Source organism: Poecilia reticulata, chromosome 2 (assembly GCF_904066995.2).
Source record: "Poecilia reticulata chromosome 2, P_reticulata-male-v2, whole genome shotgun sequence".
Classification (NCBI taxonomy): Eukaryota; Metazoa; Chordata; class Actinopteri; order Cyprinodontiformes; family Poeciliidae; genus Poecilia; species Poecilia reticulata.
In genome coordinates this window covers 32,977,410-32,999,151 of record NC_088831.1, presented here as the reverse complement: position 1 = coordinate 32,999,151, position 21,742 = coordinate 32,977,410, and the positions used below count along the sequence as shown (strand labels likewise).

General features: G+C 37.9%; 1 protein-coding gene across 4 annotated transcripts in view; it reads left to right on the top strand.

Annotated features, from left to right (window-relative positions):
- The window catches only part of galnt13 (polypeptide N-acetylgalactosaminyltransferase 13), a 40,839-nt gene that overhangs the window by 15,229 nt on the left and 3,868 nt on the right, over positions 1–21,742 (top strand). For 2 of the 4 annotated variants that reach the window (XM_081603993.1, XM_008403977.3), the window contains 10 exons: positions 1,134–1,300; positions 2,641–2,848; positions 4,046–4,216; positions 4,859–4,976; positions 7,976–8,156; positions 10,449–10,588; positions 12,972–13,070; positions 14,198–14,332; positions 14,608–14,637; positions 16,656–16,883. In XM_081603993.1, the coding sequence (XP_081460119.1) occupies positions 1,134–1,300; positions 2,641–2,848; positions 4,046–4,216; positions 4,859–4,976; positions 7,976–8,156; positions 10,449–10,588; positions 12,972–13,070; positions 14,198–14,332; positions 14,608–14,637; positions 16,656–16,841 (1,435 nt within the window). In that variant the 3' untranslated portion in view covers positions 16,842–16,883. The remainder of the gene's footprint in view (positions 1–1,133; positions 1,301–2,640; positions 2,849–4,045; positions 4,217–4,858; positions 4,977–7,975; positions 8,157–10,448; positions 10,589–12,971; positions 13,071–14,197; positions 14,333–14,607; positions 14,638–16,655; positions 16,884–21,742) is intronic. The other 2 variants (XM_081603996.1, XM_081603998.1) reach the window with 2 other exon arrangements.

Below are 21,742 nucleotides of genomic sequence, written 5' to 3'. Positions count from 1 at the left end.
AGAAAAGGTGAATGTTTAGTGGATTTCACTGCCAACCTTTTTCTATCTATCATAGTACACTTTGTTCTTCCATATAAACACTACAACAGATTTATTGCAGTACGCAGCTCAGTTTTGAAAGGTTTCTGCAGCTACGCAGTGAGAATAATCCAGATAGGGACAGAGTTATCTGTGAAGGGCAATAACACTTTTTCTTTAAGGCAACCTCCTGGCCCAGTTCTGTCAGTCTGCGCTGTCATGTTGAATAGACGGGACTGAACGAGCAATGCTGTCTGCATCGGTGGCTTTTTTCACCCTCTGTCACTTCTCCCCATTCGTCCTACTCCCATCCACTGCACTTCCACTGTCCAGCTCCTCTGCCGTAATGTAGTGAATATTTTATTCAATAACATCCACAAGTTTATCACTGCCTCACCAATATTCTTTTGCTAACATCACATGGAGCAAAGGACACGATGACACTGCTGTCAACAGTGGTTCTGCTTCTTCTTACTCCCCCAGTGAGAATGTTTCTGCACCGGCGGGCGGCAGTGTTGAGGAGCAGCAGGAAACCAAAACTTTGTTTTCAGGCTCTTTAATAAACTACTTTGTGGAACTAACAGGAAAGTATTGAACAAGCAGTTTAAGATTTTATTGATGCCGGTGCCAGCAAAATGATACGTTTACATTTAGCTGGTGGCTGTCTGTTATATTGAATATAGTTTAGCTGCTAATAACTTGTATTTATTCTCATTGTCATTTTACTACCTGCCCAACACACAAAAGAAAAGAGATTTTCTGTGATGTCTTTGGATGTGTAACACTATTGGCAATGGATCATTTGAAATCGCAAAGGATCCAAATGACTTGTTGATCTAACTTGATCAAATCTGTTGCATGCCGCACTTTTCAGATTTTAAATTGTGAGGGGGGGGAGGAGACTTGTTTTATCCCACTTCATGTTATGACACCACATTACGTTGGTCCTAAGAAAACATTAATATTTGTAGTTGCAAATTGAAAAGACATGTGCATAAACACGTTTGAAAGGTTCTGATAGTTTATATTTTTGTAAAACTCAACTGCAATATAAGTGGATTGAAGTTGTCTAAACTTCAATCCTCTGATTTCTCTTGTCTATGTTGCTGTGCCAGCTGTAAAACCAAGGTGTACCCAGACGACCTGCCCAACACCAGCATCGTCATCGTGTTTCATAACGAGGCGTGGAGCACCCTGCTGCGGACCGTCCACAGTGTCATCAACCGCTCTCCGAGACACCTGCTGGTGGAGATTGTCCTGGTAGATGATGCCAGTGAGCGAGGTCAGTAGTTTGTATTGACTCAAAAGCCTCCCTCAGAATATAAAGTATTTAATGTCTAGTAGACGTGTTGTTTACATTAAGCTATATAGAATTTTATTCATACCCTGGATATATCTGTAAAAATTTTGAGTTTATTTATTTATTTATTTTTTGGTAAGGTAAAAGTTAGGACACCCTTAGCTTTAATGGCTGTTTGATTCCCCCTATCCCTTGTTAAGTTAGTACAGCTATCTGTACTAACTTCAGTGAGCCATCTGCCAGTCTCTGACTTCGCTCTGGGTAAGGGATGCTCCACAACTCATTTTTAGCTGTGAGATCTTTTCAGGGTTTCCTGCAATGAAATCAAGACGAGACAAAAACAAGAGCTGAAATACTGAGGCGGGATAGAAAATGACAACGGTACCAAATGAACTGCTCTGTATCCCGGAATAATATACTGCTCAAAAAAATAAAGGGAACACTTCAGTGTTCACTTAAATGTTAAAGTGTTCCCTTTATTTTTTTGAGCAGTGTATATTATGATGCATAAGAAATGTCAGAACACTTGTGCTAATTTTCCATCAACATTCCTCTCTACCAAACTTATTAATATTGATGATTGGATTGTACGATTCCCCTACTGATTTATGACTAATGTGTTTAATATCAAATAGGATAACAGGCTCTGAGCTTTCTGAGTGTGTTCAGCTCTTTTTTAGTCTCTTCTATTATCGCTTATCTCAAGCGCAGACTTCTACTTAATATAGTGAAATGTCATTCAAATGTCATCCTCTTAACAGGATTTTTCTATCATTGGATCTGAAATCTGATTTCCAGATGGAAAGTTTTTTTTCTTTTCTCTCTTATCCATAAATTCTCATGTGGCAAAATGTCATATCTTAAAAATAAATCATTATCATTGCAATATTTGTAGGATTTTCTTTATGTTATCCATCATGTGCCTATTTGAATGTGGTGCTCTTATGTGGCATTTCTACTGAGTTAAACAGATTTAATTTTGAAATTCAAGCAGTTATAGTTGTTTAAATATAAATAGTTTGTGCCAAATGCGTGATTCAGCAGTAACACAAAGGGGGAGGTGAGCTATTAGGAAAATATTTTAATTGAACTTTTTGTGAGTTCCCTTTAATGAGAAATCCTTATATAATTATATTATTTGTTGCAAAATACAATTTATATTTTAAATGTGTTGGTTTAGAAATAAAAGCTTTTAATCCTCTTCCGTGTTTTCTATTATTTTCTGATTATCAGCTGGCTGCTGACTAATCTTCTAAAGTAATTACTTTACTTCAGCTCTGGTTGAATTGCTGTTCAGCTGATTTCCTCCGTTTTTGTTTCAGACTTCTTAAGGACAAAGCTGGAGGATTATGTGCGGACATTAGAGGTGCCTGTGAAGATTCTGAGGATGGAGCAGCGGTCGGGTCTGATCAGAGCCCGGCTCAGGGGGGCGGCCGTAACCACAGGCCAAGTCATCACCTTCCTTGATGCTCACTGCGAGTGCACGTTGGGCTGGCTGGAGCCCCTGCTGGCTCGCATCAGAGAGGACGGGTAGGAGCCAAAATCAGGATTTCTGACAGAGAGAGAGATTAAAAAATACTTTATAAGGTTGGGATGTTACTATGCAGCAGAGACTGTTAGCCAATTTAACCTTCATATTGACGCCAGAAACACTTTTTGTTAATACTGCTGTTAACTCACCAGTTAGATGAATAGGTGCTTGAACCACAGCTTGATTTGAACATTACTGGAACAGCAAGCTGTCAGCCGGACACTTGACGATAATTGGTTTGTTGCCTCAATGGAGAGTTTATCTCACTGTCATTCTATAACCCTGCTAAGCCAGCTACAAGTTGAAGATTTTTGAAGGGAACTTGTAAGCAGAAAACGTCTTACCTGCAGTAGATAACTCTTTTGGTGTCTTTGTTTTGTAAAACGATTTAGTCCTGGAGGCTAAAGCTAGCAACTGGTTCTATGTAACAGAAAATCTCTAAAATATCCCACATTAATGAAATCTACCTGAATCTGGGAGTTTATGTCGTCTTCAACAAGGCTCATCCTCAAAGGAAAACGGAAAATAAATATAAATCTCTGTTTGATGTATGGTGGATTAATGCATTGGCCTCTAACAAGAATGAGGAAGAACAAGAAACATAAGAGCCAGAATAACAAGAGCCAAATAGAAAAAAAAACATAAAAAAGGCAAACAATTGCAACAATTCTGACCACTTAAGATAATGCTGAAAATAAATTATTTAAAACATTTATTAAGATCAGGTAAAGTGCAGACAGGTATATTTTAGTACTCACAGAACGTCTTTTATTTATGGGAAAAACTACAAACCAGAAGTTACAAACTGTACAATGCATCAGGTGTTTTTCCCTCTTTACCTGCCTAGAGATGCATCGTTTTGAAATGTATATTTAGTATGAATTAATCTTATAGATGTGTCTATAATACATTTTCTGATATTGTCCGAGGTTTTTTGAAAATGCCATTATATGACTCCAACTACTGTATTATTAAAACACCGCATAAATGAAACTGTGCTGCTAAAAATTCACAATAAGTGCAAATTTACTTCATTGACAACGTTGACCTCTGAATTTATGAATTTGTACATTTGTGAGGAAAGACAGTCCAAGAAAACTCAATTAGACTAAAGTCATAACTTTAAAATAAAATGTTTATTTATTCATTGTTTGTTTTCATTTTGTTGCAGTTAATTAACAAATTGTGTCTTTCAGAAGAGCAGTGGTGTGCCCTATCATAGATGTCATCAGCGATGAGACGTTTGAGTACATGGCGGGTTCGGATATGACTTATGGAGGCTTCAACTGGAAGCTGAACTTCCGATGGTACCCAGTTCCTCAGCGGGAGATGGATCGACGTAAAGGAGACCGAACGCTTCCAGTCAGGTACAGAAGAAGATGCATCCTCCACGTCCACAGTTGGAGTCAAGAACATATTCAATGAATTATTTTCGCAGCTTAAACAAGAACAAATTAAACTCAGTCATATATCCCATTTTGACAGAAAAGAGAACACAACTTCTCATCTGTATTCACTTTATTCCCACCAACAAATTATTATTTGGAGTTAAAGGATAGACATGGTTACTCTTTTAAGTCTTTGTTTTAATTTTTCAAAACAAATGAGTCTGTATTGTTTCTTCAGTGCCTGACAGTGCTACAACAGGATACTTTGAATTACATGAATGCAAAACTCCATGCCAAGTTCGATGCATCTTTTTTTTTTTTTTTTGATATAAAACATTAGTACATTTATCAGAAATTATTTCTTTCAACCCATGGTGCAGCAGTGCCTCTTCAATAAATAAATACCTCTATATAGCTTCTTTCCATCCACATGCTCTGATTTGGATTGAATACTAATTTTTATCAAAGAGAGAAAAAAATTCTAATTTAACCTAAGGATAAATAATCTGTCTTTACATGACCTGCATTGCTCTTATTTTTATTTGCTAAATAATCCAGCTAGACTTCAGCAAAGACCTTGTTTGTTTTTTTGGCAGTAATATTTTTGTGTGCCTTGTGCAGGACTCCCACGATGGCAGGAGGGCTATTCTCCATAGACAAAACATATTTTGAAGAAATTGGAAGCTACGATCCAGGGATGGATATATGGGGTGGAGAAAACCTGGAAATGTCTTTTAGGGTGAGCGTCAGAGAACATAATGTTATCTTCCTACCAGACTTGCTTGACGGCAGGGGATACATGCAAGTTCTCCTACCTGCATGCATATTTGATTTAAAATGCATGGGAGATGTGAGCAGAACCTTCATCTTTCACTCTCATAGTCAGAAAGGTTACACAAACACTGTCGCCACTAGATTATATCATACATCCCTCATACTACAGGAGACGTATCATGCTCTCGTCATTTATTGGCTCCACTGGTACAGATATGTACAAAATAGGAGAGAAGTTGTTGTCATGGAAACATAGTTACCTCACACACCTTGCTCCTCACTGTAAGGCAAGATGAACATACTTCCAGTTGTTTTAAATGTTTATGGTGTTGCTTTAATTGTATGGACAGCTTTAGGTGAGTAGCCATTTTCTTGTAGTCATTGCTAAGACATCTGGTTTTCTCATGTTATGCCTTATTGCCCTTCCCATTTTGAGGAGTAACTAAGAGAAGTGTATCACCATGCTTGTAAACAGTCATTAATACTAATTCAAACTTCTTACATTATACATTCAAAACAACTTTAGGTAGATATATTTTAAAGAGTAGTTAGGGGTGAGAATAATTGTGGCATCAATGATTTCCCTAAAAACACTTATTTCTTCAGGTGGGATTTTTTCCCCTCCCCACTTATTAGAGATACAAGAATCACTCAACCTGTGGCTGAAATTGGCCACATTTTTCTTAACCGACTTTGATCACTGGTGGCCAGCTCAGATATGTAAACATCCGATTTTGTTCCCTAAAATCAGATCCTATCAAACTGTGCTGGACTTTGACTATAAGGTTTCGTTTGACTTTTCTGAGGAAGAAATCTAACTTCAGTGAGTATTGCAGTTGAATTTTCTTAAAGAAATTTTATGTCATGAGAGTTTAAGACATTAAAGCATAAATAATGCCAGAAAGTTTTTGAAAAAAAATCATTACGATGTGCTTTTCCTGAACAACCCCCAGAACATCTTGAGAAATAAGGACAAAATCAAAGCAATTATTGATTATTTAGTTATTCTTTACACAAAGCTTCCATATCTCTATGTCTACTCTGGACATATTCTTTTTAAACCTCCAAACAGAAACCGTTTCACTTCTAACGGCCACTGCCTTTCTTTCGCAGACAAATTCCAGTGTTTAATGTAAAGTTTGTTTTGTAGCTGATGCATTAAAAATGGGGCATTAAAAAGTAATGAAGGCTGCTTAAGTTTTTCCTCTGCAATCATCTGAGCTGTTGCAGCATAATCTGCCTATAGGCAGCTGTTTGTTGCTCTACTTTTCCCCTCCGACTTCCTTCCTGCTACTTGGAAATATTGAACCAGGGATATAAAAATAGGTCATATTGTGAAGCTGCAACTCCCGTTCATAGCCTCAATGCAAACCAGTGTAACCTTAATTCTTTGGTAAAATAAACATTTTCCAGCTATAATTTTATGTGGTAACATCAAACTGAACTTTTAGGTTGTCAAGTTTAGGTCTGTAACAAATTTAGGGTTTGGTATTAAGAAATACTGATCAATTGTAGTGTAAGCTAATTTGCAATGTCTGTCCCTAATTGGGCTTTTGGCTACAATGCTATGGTCTCTTGTCTTACCTATTTTGAAGAATGTCAAGTTAAGTTTTACCCTAATGTTATCACATTTATCCCTCCACATGTAGTTTATATCATCTTCAGCATTGGAGTAATTCCCATAAAATTCTAAAACAGTGGTTCTTAACCTTTTTTGAGGTACCGAACCCACCAGATTCATATGCGCATTCCCTGAACCCTTCTTTCGTGATAAATAAAATTATTTATTTTCCAAATTCAAGACATGAATTTTAAGAAGATCACTAAGTCTTCTTAAAAGGTATAGTCTCTGAGAACAGTTCTTCAAAATGTAGTCGGTGTTTTCAGCAAAGTTGAGCTGACTGTCCAGGAACGACCCAATGTATTTAAAATTTGCCACAGTTTCAACAGGTTGGCCATTTAGAGAAACTGGAACCACTTTAAGATCTTGTTTAGATTATTTAATTAGCTCTACATTCTTAAGATAATGAAAAATTAATAATAAATAATAAAGAGTTTGCGGTATTCTGATTTAGTGATGTAATTATGTTAGTTGTGTTACCACCCCCTCGGCACTAGAGGCAGTAGCAACCCTGAAAAGATGCAACTAAGGAGCAGATTTAGAAGTACACCGAAAGTTGCAGAATTTGGTAAAAACTGTGAGCTTTGCTGAAGTAATTAAAGACACAAGTTCAAATCCATGCTGAGAGTGGAGCTCCTTCAATCAGGGCTCCTCTGCAGCACTGATTGGCTAAGCAATATAACGTGATCTGCAGCAAGTGATGGCAAAGCGGGGCGCGTCATTACGACTTTACACAAGTGTGTCTCCGCTGAACCCCTGAGACCGACTCATCGAAACCCTGGGGTTCGATCGAACCCAGATTAATAACCACGTTCTAAAATCATCAGTTTAAGTCAGAAGTGAAAACATTGTTTCTGTATTTTTCCCATAGACGCCAAAAATGTCATCTTGTCTTGGCTACTTACTTGCTTAAATTTTAGATTTTAGTGTTTCTTTCTTTGAATGTGATGCTAAATTTACACAATATTTCCTGTTTTTTTTTTTTTTTTTTTTACTGAATTGTCTTTATTTTCTTGCGGGCCACTTTGAATTACTTTGAGAAGGGTGATCTGCAAATAAACGTGACTCCCCTCCCGTTCCATTTCTTTTCCAGGAATTGTTGGGACACCAGTGATGTAGCGAGAACAATAATCATTTTTATCTTTTCATTTTTCACCATTTAATAAATGTACTCTAGGCAAAAGTTGGATATTTAAAAAAAAAAAAATAAAATTGTGAAGTCTTGCTACTGCCATAATCGATGCATTTAATTTTTGCTTATTTCATAAATCTTCACCTCAGTGCAGAGAGTACTGTTTCTACAAACTCATTTTTTTCATTTATATAAATCCCTGTCTTCCCAGATCTGGCAGTGTGGCGGATCCTTGGAAATTATAACATGCTCACATGTGGGGCACGTTTTCCGCAAGGCCACTCCGTACAGCTTTCCTGGAGGAACAGGCCAAGTTATCAACAAGAACAACCGACGGCTGGCTGAAGTCTGGATGGACGAATTCAAAGACTTCTTTTATATCATTTCACCAGGTACAGAGCAAAGCAATTGTTGCTTTGCAGCTACATGTTTTTTTTTGTTTTTTTTCCCCCACTTTTATAATAGAAGAGCACGTCTCAGACCGTTTAAAAATGATGTGTTAAGGTTTTAGGAATTTATAGATGAGTCAGGGATTTGCTTTATATTTTATTCAGCGTACATTCCTCTTTAAAAGCAGATACGGACAGTCCTCATTACCCGTCCATTCTGGGCTTGCTGATATTACATTTAGCAAATTGCTCTGAAAGGATGGTGTCTGGTCTATTTTATTATTTTATTCTCTTACAGAGTCCTTTTCTTTTCATCCATTTAATAATTCACATTTCTCTCTCTGCTCATATGCTGGAATGTGAGGCTGCTGTGTCATCTTCAAAGGAGGCTAATTCAGTTTTGCCTTCAGACGCGCTTTAAGCGCTCTCGTGAACTCAAGTTCAGAAATTTGTCAAAACCGGTCCTTCCTCCAATGGGGCTGCGGCGCATATGGAAAAACTAGAGCAACAGGGCTGTGCAGCTTGAGAGATGAGTACCCCTCCATCTGTTGTCTCAGTAATGTGATTACCCTTTAGCAGAAATCACTTTTCCGGAAATCTCTGGCTAAGTGTTCTAGATGGCTCGCCAACCTATAAGGGATCATCCTTAATCTGTGTATCTCCCTCCACAAATTGTGACCTTCTCCGCGGCTCGGTCAGGCAGGACTCTCCACGGGCAGGTGTGCAGACAGAGCCAGCATTGTGATGGATGGCTTTTGCTGTGCGCTGTGGCCCAGCAATGCCTCTCTGTTCCTCCTGGACATTATTGAGGATGATCTGAGCTGTTCTGCTGCTGCCAGCGCTCACTTATTGGCACAGAGGAGCACGCCGTGTTGCCTCATTTTTGGAGAGCCCTATAGCCTTCCTAATAAAAGTGTAATTGCCTCCTTTTTTCCTTCTTAGCAGAGTGTTTTAGGATCAAAGAAGCTTCTGGTTCTCCAAGATATTATCTGCCTTCTACAGTCCTTTGCGAAAGTAGTCACAACCGCTGTGTTGCACACACTTGGAATTGGATTTTATGTGATAAACCAACTCATATACTGCGTGACTAAGTAGAAGGAAAAAGAGACATGTTTTTAAAAATTTTCAAAAAATGGAAATCTGGTGTCCATTGCCATTTGACTCCCTTTATTCTGACATCAATAAATGAAACTAGTGAAATTAGAGTAGTGCTCAAAATTTCAAGTCTTGCCTCAGATTTTGAACTAGATTCAGGTCTGGGTTTTGACTGGGCCGTTCTAACACAAAAAATGTGCTTTGGTCTAAACCATTCCACTCATCTGACCTACATTCGCATGCTTGTATTGTCCCCTATTTGTCCTTTTGCAAATTTTAAGTTAACTTTGTAGGACTTCTTTTCAACTGTTGCTTTACTTCTTGCCACTCTTCTCCCAATTGCTTTACTTCTTGCCACTCTTCTCCCAAGGCCAAATGTGTGCAGCATAACAGCTATCCTGTCAACAGATTCTCTCACCTGAGCTGTGGATATCTGCGGCCCCTCCAGAGGTTCCGTGGGCCTCTTCGCAGCTTCCATGCCTTATGAATAAAATATTTTGGCTTGTGGTTGTAATGTGACACAACTTCTAGGGGTCTGAATGCTTTTGTTAAACACTGTAAATATTTCTTCTGTGTTAAATGGTAAGCGTGTGTTGGTATTTGAAGGTGCATGTCCTGTTGTTCAGTTGCTGTTCGACTAGTTTTTGCCGCGCACTGCTGTTGGTCACACATTTTGGCTGGCTTTTGTAAATTGTGCTATTTTCTCCTCATTGCAATCAAGCTCTTTCATAATAAATTACCACCCTGCATCTATCTGCACGCGAGCTATGACTCCTCGAGAGGCACTCCAAGACAAACCATCTGCTTGATGAGCTTGTGTCTGTGCCCAGTTGCTGTCTAATCCGTCCCTTCTTTTCGGTTTCAACAGTGCTGATGCATCAGGCTGTTTTTATTTGGCAGCATGATGCTCGTTTCTAAGAGCAGCATTAACCTAAACAGTGCTGCTGTTTGGTATGTGCAAAATGGACTCAAGAGACCAGGGTAATTATGTATAACTTAAGAGAAAATCCCTCCCTGATTAACATCGTGGCACAATTTTTTTATGCAGAGCTGTGGCGTGTTGGTGAGGGAAAAGGCCCTCTGGTGTTTCTTCATGGTGATGCAAGAAAGCAGAGCAGTTGTTTCAGAACGGGAGAATCTGAAATCGGCCTGATGACACTCTCCGATAAATGTGATTAACTCCTCCGTTGACTCCTGCAGGTGTGATGCGGGTGGACTACGGAGATGTCTCCTCCCGCAAAGCTCTCCGAGAGGCCTTGAAGTGTAAACCATTTTCCTGGTATCTAGAGAACATCTACCCTGACTCCCAGATCCCAAGAAGATACTTCTCACTTGGTGAAGTATGAGCGCTCTTGTGCATTAATTTTTATCTTTTTTTTTTTCTTTTTGTCCTACCATTTGCCCGGTACAGGTGATTCTCAAGACATAAGAATATCTTCTAAAAGTGTAATTTTCTAAAAAATATATATATATTTTAGTATTTTGTTAGCTGTAAGTCATAATCATCAAAACAGAAATCAGTTTCACATTTTAATTGCTGACATAAATAAACTTTTTGATCAGGCTTTTCTTTACACTCCTCTCAAGACTTATCTGTTGCTTGAGCACTTTGTCCTATCACATTTTTTCCCTTCCTCTATGCTTTCCATTAGTATACGAAGTTACATTACTCAGCCATCTTCTTTAGCAGTGACCTTTGGTGGCTTGCCTTTCTTCGCAGGGTGTCAGTTGACTATCTGCAGGACAAATTTCAAGTCGGCGGTCCTCTGCAGGTCATAAAATAAGATCTCTGCTTTCCTTATAAATCATTTTTTAGTGGTTTTACATCATACAATTCTCTCGAATTGTATGATGTACAATTGTGTAATAAAAAAAAAAAATAAAACTGTATATATCACATTTTGAATTGAAAGTTAGGTTGTTTTATGATTGATTGGGACCATGCCATGCATATCTGTGCTTTCAGAAAAACAATATTACAGAGAGATAAATGCAAAGCTCTATGGACCCGAGAAAGGCTGGAGAAAATGAGATAGAAGCAGCCATACTCAGTCTGTTGTATTGAATACTTATAACAAAGTCCCGCTTGGATGCTCACTCAGCCGATATTGATCTGAGACATTTACAGAGTTATTCTGTGTACAGAGGGAGTGGGGAAAGGCTTATGTATCAATTTATCTGATCTCCACTTGGTGAGTAAAAATGTATTTCACAAAATTTCCAAGTTCCTACATATCTAAATAAACAATATACGTTATTACGTTTATTTTTTAGTTTTTGCAACGAAAGCAGGCTGCAGGAGTAAGGGTTTGATCTGCAGCAAGAATGTGACCATCGCATTAGCAAGATAATACAAGTTCGAGCTCCTGCTAACTCGAGATGAAAGTATTTTCTTTAACTAACCGGATTTGCCTTTTTATGCATGTCTGCTCCAGCGCAGCTTTGGTTAGAGGCAGAACTGACATGAGCCATGTCTCCCTCGGGGTAAATGGCTATTTAAAAAGTAGTGTCAGTATAAAAAACTTATGGTGAAAAGAACTTGAAATCATCAAACAGCTGGGAATGGGAGGATTTTCATCATTGCTGCTCTGTCATCCTGTTGTAAAAGAGCTGAATCTTTTTCTGTCACCGCTCCCCGTTCCTTTCCCTCTGAGCCAGACTTCTTCTGACTGAGTCCCAATTACCATAACACACTGTCAGCCTTTCTGTAGATTGTTGGGTTTTATGTTTCTTAATTGTGATGTTTTAGTTGTGCATGTTAAGCTTAGAATACAGTCTATATTTCATCTTCATCACAATGATTTTAAGAAAATCTTGTGGTAAATGGAAGCTGCGACAAGCCTTGATAACATCTGCCACTTGACACAATATGGGTCAATATGTGAGTTGTTATAGTTAGTTCTTATGGGTTGAAGTTGGACTCAAGCTCGTGTTTAGAAGAAAGACCCGTCATAACTTTTTCAAATTTTGTGTACATGTTACATGTGTACATAGTGAAAGGTGTGGACTGGCTTTCTTACAGTTGAGGTCAGATTTAAATAATTTTAAAACCTGGTAAAAATCAGATAATTTACACATTTAAATATTTTGCCATTTACTTGCACTGACTGAAAACAAAAGAAGGATGTAACGTGTCATGAAAAAACTACAGGTTTCTGCCAGGAGTATTAATAATTTTGAGTCAGTTGGGCCTTATCAGTGGAAAGTAGGGAGGGGAAAATTACAGTGAATAGATATGAAGTAAGGATGTGAACTGGCAAGGAGGCAAATTCACCTTTAGAGCCACATTTTTGAGTTTGGCTAAATGTGTCAGTGTACCATTTATAATTCTTTTACAGATGTGTTTCAACACAAGGGCATGGTGATAAACTCATAATTATTGTATTTCTGTAAAAAAAAAAAAACTTCATATTTTGTCATATCGTTGGGATGGTTTGGTAAAAACATTAAAAACAGCAAGCTGGATAACTGCCCTGTTTGATAAAAGCCATTGATAGATGCCAGTTAAAATTAGCTGCAGTGGTTTCCGTCACTGTTGCCATCATCAATCCATCTTGGGTTTTCTAACTGGAAAATATATTCAGACCTGTGACGTTTATGTGATCTGACTTTAGCAGCTTAGAAATACACAACTGACCATTTACAAGACGATATGGATTGTTTGACCGTTTTGAAAAGTACATGCTTTGAATAGTAAAATTCTTGGTCTGTACCTGCCTGCAGATCAGGAATGTGGAGACCAACCAGTGTGTGGACAACATGGGAAGAAAGGAGAATGAGAAAGTTGGCTTTTTCAACTGTCATGGCATGGGTGGAAACCAGGTGAGGGAACAAACTATTTTCTCTCTTTTAAGCATATCTTCCTAAAATGTATAGATTATACAGAAAAAAGGACACCTTTTAGTATTTGACACCTTGTTAACTTGTATAAAGTTTCATATTTTTATCAGCTCTTCATGTTTAAATTGTAAGTGTTTTTTTTGAATGGGCAGCAAACATGCCTTTGATCGCCTACCGGATCCCCAATTGTTCACAAAGCAGCAAAGTGCTAAAAAAGAATGAGCTATTGCAAAACTATTGGTGTTTTCTCAGTGCATAAGGTGATTAATAACTGTTGTCTGCTGGAAAATGATTGAAAAACCTGGAATAGGAGAGCATATTTAGCTTTTCGGCCACACCTATACAAATACAAACAAAATTGAAAAAGTTTTTAAACGTCTGCTCTGACAAGTCAGCTGTATGTTAGAAAGAAGCCACCATTGGAGTTAAAATAAAGCCACTTAACTGTAATTAGTAAATATATGTTTGGAAAAACTAATGTGCAGAATATTGAGAAAAGAAATTAAGTTTCTCACAGGAGGCTCTTGCATCTAATTATTATATCTGCAATCAATGTTATTTATTTGAACTTTAAATAAAGCCAGAAGGTTAGATACGTTTTGTAGTTAGGAGAACTGCCTTTTTAAACAATTAAGTATTTTTACACAGCTTTTTCATGATAGTTTGCTAAAATGTTGTCCCAATCCTGCCGAGCCAGGTTTGCAGGCCAACTTGCAGTTCTGCCTTGAATTTTTTTTTGTCCCTCCAAGTCTTTGAGATGAAAACTCAAAAACATCGACTTAATTGTCTCTAATTGGTAACTAATCAGCCATTACATTTGGGATCTTGTCCAATGAGAATAACCGTTTGAACCTTTTACTTTTTTGGGTTTTTTTCTGTATGATTTGATCTGTGATAAGAAGTACACTAGTCCCTTTTGGGTCCAGTATTTAGTTTATCCGTAAAGATCTTTAATTGTAATCTTTATTGGATGTTTATACTCAAACATGCAGCTTAAAAGAGTGAAAATTCTCTCTGTACTTTTGTGTAAAGTACAGAGAAAAAAAGTATTATGCACCTTTGGAATGGATTCATTGTGTTTTCATTCATCTTTGTGTTGCATTCCCCAGGTCTTTTCCTACACAGCGGATAAAGAAATCCGGACGGATGACCTCTGTTTGGATGTCTCCAGGCTCAACGGGCCCGTCAAGATGCTCAAGTGTCACCACATGAAGGGCAACCAGATGTTTGAGTACGACTCCGAGGTAGGATCTGAGTTTCCTGCAAGAACCAGAGTCCAAGTGGAGGCAGTGGGACAGTGGGTTTTTCCCTCTGAGGATTATGTCGTCAAATCGAAAGCAGCGGTTTACTAAAATAGGATTTACATGGCAGAAAATTGGAAAATGTGATGCCTCTTCTCTGCCACTAGATGGTGTTGTGTGTTTTTTGTAGGTTTTTATTTTTTTTAAGCAGCTCAGTGTCGAGGTGCTATTTCCATCCAGCAGCTGTGTCTCCTCTCATCTTCTCTCATTTCATATAGTATGTTGGCAAGTGGGAGTATGATTTTGAGGTAAGCTGTCAAAGTTCTCCTGCCTTAATCTCCCTGTAGCTTATGTCCTGTGCTCTGAGTGCAGTGGTATCCTCTAGCGAGTTTGAAGAATCTGTGGTTCTTAGGTTAGAATATGTAAATCTAAAGCTTTCTTTCTTAGCTTGAAAAAAAGGTGGTGGAAAATGTCACTGAATGTTACAGCTTTATTCATTTCCTTTTAATGTGATATTTTTTATAATTTCAGTGATTACAGATAAAATAAGACACATTTATACAAATAAATTTTGTAGCAAATATCCTTTCAAAGAAGCCAAGAGAACCTCTTGGTAATCAAAAATTATAATTAATATACATATAATGCTTTGTAAGCACTTACTCCTGTTTGCATTTTTGTTTTGTCAAAAGACACATTTGCTAAATGTATACAAAACATATAATTTATACAAAACAAATCCACACATATGTCATAATTTATTGATCTGCTGCTCCATAGAGCAAAAGAGGAAATCAAAGTAAGATTAATGGCATTGGTTTATTCTGAATATTAAACACCAAGGTTTCATTTTACCTTACACTCCTGTTTGTGCAAATTGAAACTTTAATATTCATCCAAATGAAGAAGCAGATGTTGTGTACAAGACACAGCACGACATTTTATGCTCCTGGGAGAAGTACAAATATTCTTCCCTAAGCCGTCTTAAGACTTCATTGCCTGACTGGTCAAAACACATTAGGGCTTATGGAACTGGAAAAGCATTTGTGTTTTAACTATTTATGAATTTTCAAATCTCCGGAGAGATGCTTGAAAAGTCCAGCAGTGTAATCTGTGAGTGATTGAGTTGTCACATTGCTGATGTTTCGATATAGCGAGGCGAAGAAGCCTACAGGCTGTTCCCATCAAGCACCGAGCAAAACCCCAGGGGAAATTCTTTAATTACGCTTTGTTCTCAGGGCGCTTTCGTAAAGTTGAAAAAAAAAATTGTGAATAAATAATGAATGAATGAAGCAGACCAGACCGGTAAACAGCGTTGGGTTTTCACGACTATTGCGGTCAATGTTATTTTTAGCACAGGTGTGACTGACAGAGTCTGAATCCTGGGTCACTAGAGAACCGTGGAAAACTCCATCTGGTCATCAGTTTCGCTTTAACACATTTAAGTTTTCATATTCCTGTTGTAATGTTAATTGCAGCCTCTTTTAATTTTAAATGCTGTTATGCGTTGTCAAAAAAAGTAAGCTGTTGTCCTAATTTTTTTTTAAGATGTGCCGCTAACATTTCAAAATTCTAACATTTCATGAATGACATTTACATTATGCTTGTGTGAAAATTTGTGACTGAGAAATGCAAACTGAATTATCTTAAATACACATCATATTCAATATTTAAATATAAGCAGTCTATCTAAAATATAATCATCTGAGACTGTCTGCTTTTTAGACATAAACCGAAATGAGATTTATAACGGTATGATCAGTTTTTACAAAAATACCAAAATTTCACAATATTGTCATGGTTTCACAAAGTTTTATACTAAAATAAAAGTTCACAATAGGTAAACATGTGTACCTTCCAAATTAATCCAAATTATTTCTAGCAGATTTAAGTTGAAAGTTATCTTCTCAATTTACCACTGTATTTCTTTTAAGTGAAAGTAATATTAACTCATTGGAGCAGCCAAGACAAAGTTCTGACTTAAAGTAGAGAAAGCTAAAGATTAGGGTGGCCACATCCGCTTATAAACATTTTTTAAAAATTGGCATAATTTTTAAAAATGTATTTAAAGGCATTCATACTAATGCCTTTAAATACACCTGAAGCCTGAGACTGTAGTAAACAGTTTTTCCTCAACTGGGACTATTAAAATTGTACGTAGTGTCAAAGTTTGGTTGAAACAATTTGTTCCAGTTATGATTCTCTTTAGCTTTGTTTGTTTTTGCTGCAAAAAAAAAAAAACCTGACACCCCAGTTAGAGAATATAAATAATTATCTTACTTGCCTTCACAACCATGTGTTCCTCTTCCTTCCTGGATCCGTGCAGAAACACACCTTCCTCCACATCATCACCCAGTCATGCCTGACCATCAGCCGTCTGGAGGACGGCACCTACGGCCCCACTGTGGAGTACTGTAACAACAGCCCTTTGCAGGCGTGGATCCTCCACAACTACACCCGCCTGGAGGTCGCTAGGCACCTTTACTTCAGTCCCACCGATTATATTCTCTAAACTAACATCTGCTCTTTGGGGCAGCGTTTTGGGGGGCATGAGGTGAGCACATGTTAGCTGTCGCGATCTAGTTTAGCAATGTAGTTTAGATCGGTTAGATTGTTTAGTCGGTAGTTGCCTCCAGAGCAGATTGTCACTTTAGATATTTTATTTTCCTTTTGTAGGAAGAGCAGATGGATTCGGAGCATGTTGTGCTTCTTTCAGGTCTTAGAATGTGGATGCAGATTGTTCTACGGAGCATTAAAAAGCTTTTACTGGTGACCTTTTAGAGGGAATCCATGAAGACAGGGCAGAAGCACATTAAGCAGTGACAGATGTCCCTTCAAGATGCTTCAGTGTATAAGATCTTATCTGCAGGACCTTTAGCTAGACTTCATGCTAAATTAGATCTCATTTGACATTTATTTTCCAACATGAATGTTTTATTTTGATGTGAATATTCACTGGCTGTGTCCTGGTCTGCCCACGCCTGGTGAGTGATGTTTGAAACGGAGGAGGACGTGTTTATTTTTAGCTGATTATCTACCAGCACACATGATTGAAATGGGTCAGCTATTGTTTACAAGTTCTTTGAAGTGATCCTTCATTGTGGCGCTACCTTTTCATGGCTCTGGACACTCAGATGGCTCTCTTATTGGCCTGAAGCAGCTGTGCACACTGTGTGCCATGTTCAGATTGTTAAAGCAATGAATCCCAATCATCTGGGCTTTTCACCACTCTGCCTACTTATTTACATAGCTCTGTAAGAGATGTTCTTTTGCTCCAGTTTTTTTTTTCATTTCAGAGTTGTTATTTTCCCGCCTTTGCGCCTGTCATTTTCTCTATAGCCTATTCTGCTCTGCAGACTTATCTCAAGTTTGCACTTCAGAGTCCTGAATCTCGGTGACTCTCAAACGGCTAAAGAGCATGTAGAACGCCACGGTTTTTGTGTCCCGGCTCCGTAAATTGAGCGAGGAGCTCCCAGAACTTGTGGTGTGTGTCGGAGTCATGGCAGCAAAGTGACGTGCTGTTAGATGGCCTGATTTGCTGGTCGCGCTCTGAGTTCCTCCTGACATTGCCCTAAGAAGAAGGAAGCACGGATGCAAGACCCAGTCATCATTAAAGCAAACGAAACTATTGCTTCACTCTGCCTTGAAATAAAAGGAAAGCGCCTGAAAAGAAAGAAAAGGAAAAAAAGGAAAATAAGTCAGCCTCGTAGATCTCCACAGTCAAAATGGTGACTCTTATGCCTCGATGCAAGTGTAGTGTGCTGCCTGGTGACAGGAAGGACGGTTCGAAGCAGTCTTCATTTAATTAGCTGGTCTCAGCTGTGCAAACGGTCTGTAACTTGCTCCAGAGGCCCTGCTTCATTTGCTAAGAGGTTAGGATGGGAGTTTTCTCTGCCCTAAAGCTGGCATGAAATAATTATGAGCAAAGAACTGGACTTCCACAGTTCTGCTAATTTCATTTAAGGTGCATTTTCCCTGCCCTCCATTGTCATACTCCTCTCTTAATGTCTCCTGCTATTATAACTTGGAATTTTTAAATGAAAAGAAAAATATGTCTCTCAATAACAACTGAGTCAACCTGATGCGTCTTCCTCCAGCAAAGATCATTAATAATTGTGATATAACGAATAAGTTTTGGTCCAGCATTAAAATATTATCAACTTCTAGACATTATAGTCAAGCTTATAATGAGATTCCAGAGCGTAGTGAGGTTTCAATTATTTTACAACAAAATACTTGCAAGACATTTTGCAACATTTCCTTATGTTATTGGAGTTCAGTTGCAGCAAGCCCTACCAGCTGCAGGGGTTCACTCCATGGCCAGACTGCTAATGAATCATGAATCAGCACTTTTTGTTCTATTTAGACAGCTTTGTGTTATTGTGGATTGCGCAAAAAAAAAAGTAAAACATGTATGCTATTCTGTGACTTCTTGAAGGTTCCTAGACTGACTACAGGGTTAAATAGCCAATAAAGTATGCAGAGCAAATGTAAAACTCTTAGATAGTAGAGGTATCAGCCAAACAGCCAAATGATAATAAGTTGTTTTGTGTATGAAAATATACTGAGGTGTCACACACACACACACACACACACACACACACGCACACACGCACACACACACACACACGGTCTTGTTAAAACACTGAGCTTTTTCATGGGGGTTTGTTGTTGTGTAATCAATCTATCTTCTATTTGTGTCTAAATTAAAGCACGGGACGTTGAAACCAAACTGTAACTTTAAAATTAATATACAGACTGAACAATTTTTGCATCCAGATGATGTCTTTATTAGCCTACTCTGTCGTCACAAGTGGGTAGCTAAAGAAATATGTTCCTTTAAACTTTAAGTTTGACACCCTTTATATTGAGAATCTACTTTTCTTTTTAAAGAACTCGCTGTTATATCCAGATCGAATAATAATAGCATGGATGCATTTTGCCTGGCGAGGCTACATGCGTGACGGCAACCGGATGGTGCTTCATGAGCCAGACTTCAGCTGAAATATTGTGGCGTTTTGATAGCGTAAAGTCTTTTTATTGATACTACTGCTCATCATTTTCAAATGATACAAACAGTTTTTCTTTTTATGTCAGGATTATATCATTCTTCTTTTTTATCATTTTTTTTCCCTTTTTCTAAATAAAGCAACCTCTTTGTTCTTTTCTCCAGTCTTTTTGGCAGGTGCGAAGGATCGTGTGCCACCTGCTCTTTGTTCTCACTCTGTTTGAACAAATGAGCCTTGTTGGACAGTCTGCAACGTGCACTTCAGGAAGAATACGTGTGTGTGTGCACATCCTCATATCTGGGCAGAGAAATACTGGTCCTTGTGTTTTTATAGCTTAAGATCAAACATGGCCCGAGCGTCTCTGCGAGCTCATTAGTCTGGAGATCCTCCGTCAACGGCCAAAGCACAATCTTGTTTTAATGAACAATTACAGTGTGCCTCCAATGTAGGATAAAAAAACGCTGTGGCAATCACAGACTGAATATTATAGTTCTTCATATGTATTTTACCTCATATTGGTAAAGAATGACTCCCAAGATAAGGCTGCGCTTACTGTAAAACCGGGGGTTATATCCGCTTTGCTATTGCAGTCTTACTTTGAAAGATACCCATAAATTATATTACAATACAGAACTGTTTGCCTTTGTAATATAGATTTTGCAAACCTTCATTACAAACCAATTAGATGCTGGTGCATCTCCAGCAATTAACTGGAGGTAAAGTGGAGATACATATTTTACAATTAACTGGAGATGCACCAATCACAAACTTTTTCTTTAAAAAGCAACATAAAAATCGTCCGATTCTGAAAATGAAATTTTTTCTAGTAGAATTAAGATGCAATTAAAAATAAGTTATATTTTTTAATATGATCCTAAACATTTAGAGATTTTTTAATTTTTTTTTTACCTTTCAAAATATATAAGTAACATATAACATGAAATTACATTTTTAACTTTTACATTTCAGGAATTAGTGACTGTGTTTGACATTTATGCGTAAAAAAAAACAAAAAAACTAGAAGTTATGGTATTAGAACACCAGATTGTAATCCCAGAAATCTTCAACTGTGATCCATTTAAAATTCAGTACAGATATTGGAGTGACATCAAATAAGGTGTAAAATAAAAACGCTATCAATTACCTTTATGGTGTTATTGCTAAGAAAATATTTTTGTTAGAATAGTTATTGGTTGAAACAACATGAGAAGCCCAGTGGAGACTGAAGAATAAGGGGAGAAAGATCCTTGGCAGCATAATGGAACCTTTTTTGTGTATTTCCGCAATGATAAGCAAAACCCCACATTCACTGGAGATTTCCCAGTGAATGTGGGTTTTAATTTCTAAACGATGCTTGTTGGTTGAAATCTAAAACAAACTCTCACTGTATAAATTGTGATCTTCCTCTGAACTCATTCTGCAGCAGCACCTTGTGGTACGAAATTGCTCGATTTGAGTCACTGAAAGTGATGTGCCGAGAAATCTGCAGGTGACCAAATATTTTCAGCTTAATGAGCTCTGACACCTGACCGACTGGCTGGAAACTCAAAGGTCCAATTTTTTATACACCAGTGAATCCACTCCGAGATCTACCGGGTCACCTGGAAAACGGCACTCTTTGGTCTAGACTTTAATAGACGTGAAGAAGATGTAAAGCTGCTTAGTTTCAAAGTGGTGTTTAAAAAATAAAGTCAAGGAAACGCATTTAAATAAAACTTTCTACAACATAGCAAGATGTGTCAGGGAGAGAGTAAGACTTTCATTAGATAACAGGATGGGTGAACAGATTACAGCAAAGTTAGTCTGTTTTATCCTTTTCTGCCTCCCTCGGTTTTGGACCAGCTGTGGGCAGCCTTTTGAAAAACCCAAAGTTAAGGAGAGATTTACATTCTTCAGAAATTACCATTTGAGACCTCTGATTTCTAATGTGATACTATAAATTTGTTCTAAAGTAATAGTAAGACCCTGAAACTACTGTCTCACACCTCTGTTTCAAAGCAGGAACTGGCTTGAAATTCTTTTAAATGTAATTCCTGTAGCTTATTATTATAGTTCTTAAAGAGAAACTGGAGTTGACTTTCCAACGACAGGACAAAGCTACTCATTGGTTTGTAAGAAATTTTACTCTAAAAAAGTGTTTTTAAAAACAAATGCAGTCCATTTTATCCTGCGTGTGTAATTATAGGACAAGAAAGGCAACCCTATAAAGAAGTAAGGTTGTGAACACATCATCCACATGAGCACATGAATGGTTAATTTAGAACCACTGAGAGCTCTCCTGCTGTTCTAGGGTGTTGGGGGAGTTGCGTCTGCTGCCGTCACGGTAGATAGCCTTTCTCCTGTGGTACGCTTCGATGCGGTGGTTGGGTTCGTCTCTTCACAACAGGTGGGGCCTTCTTTTTTT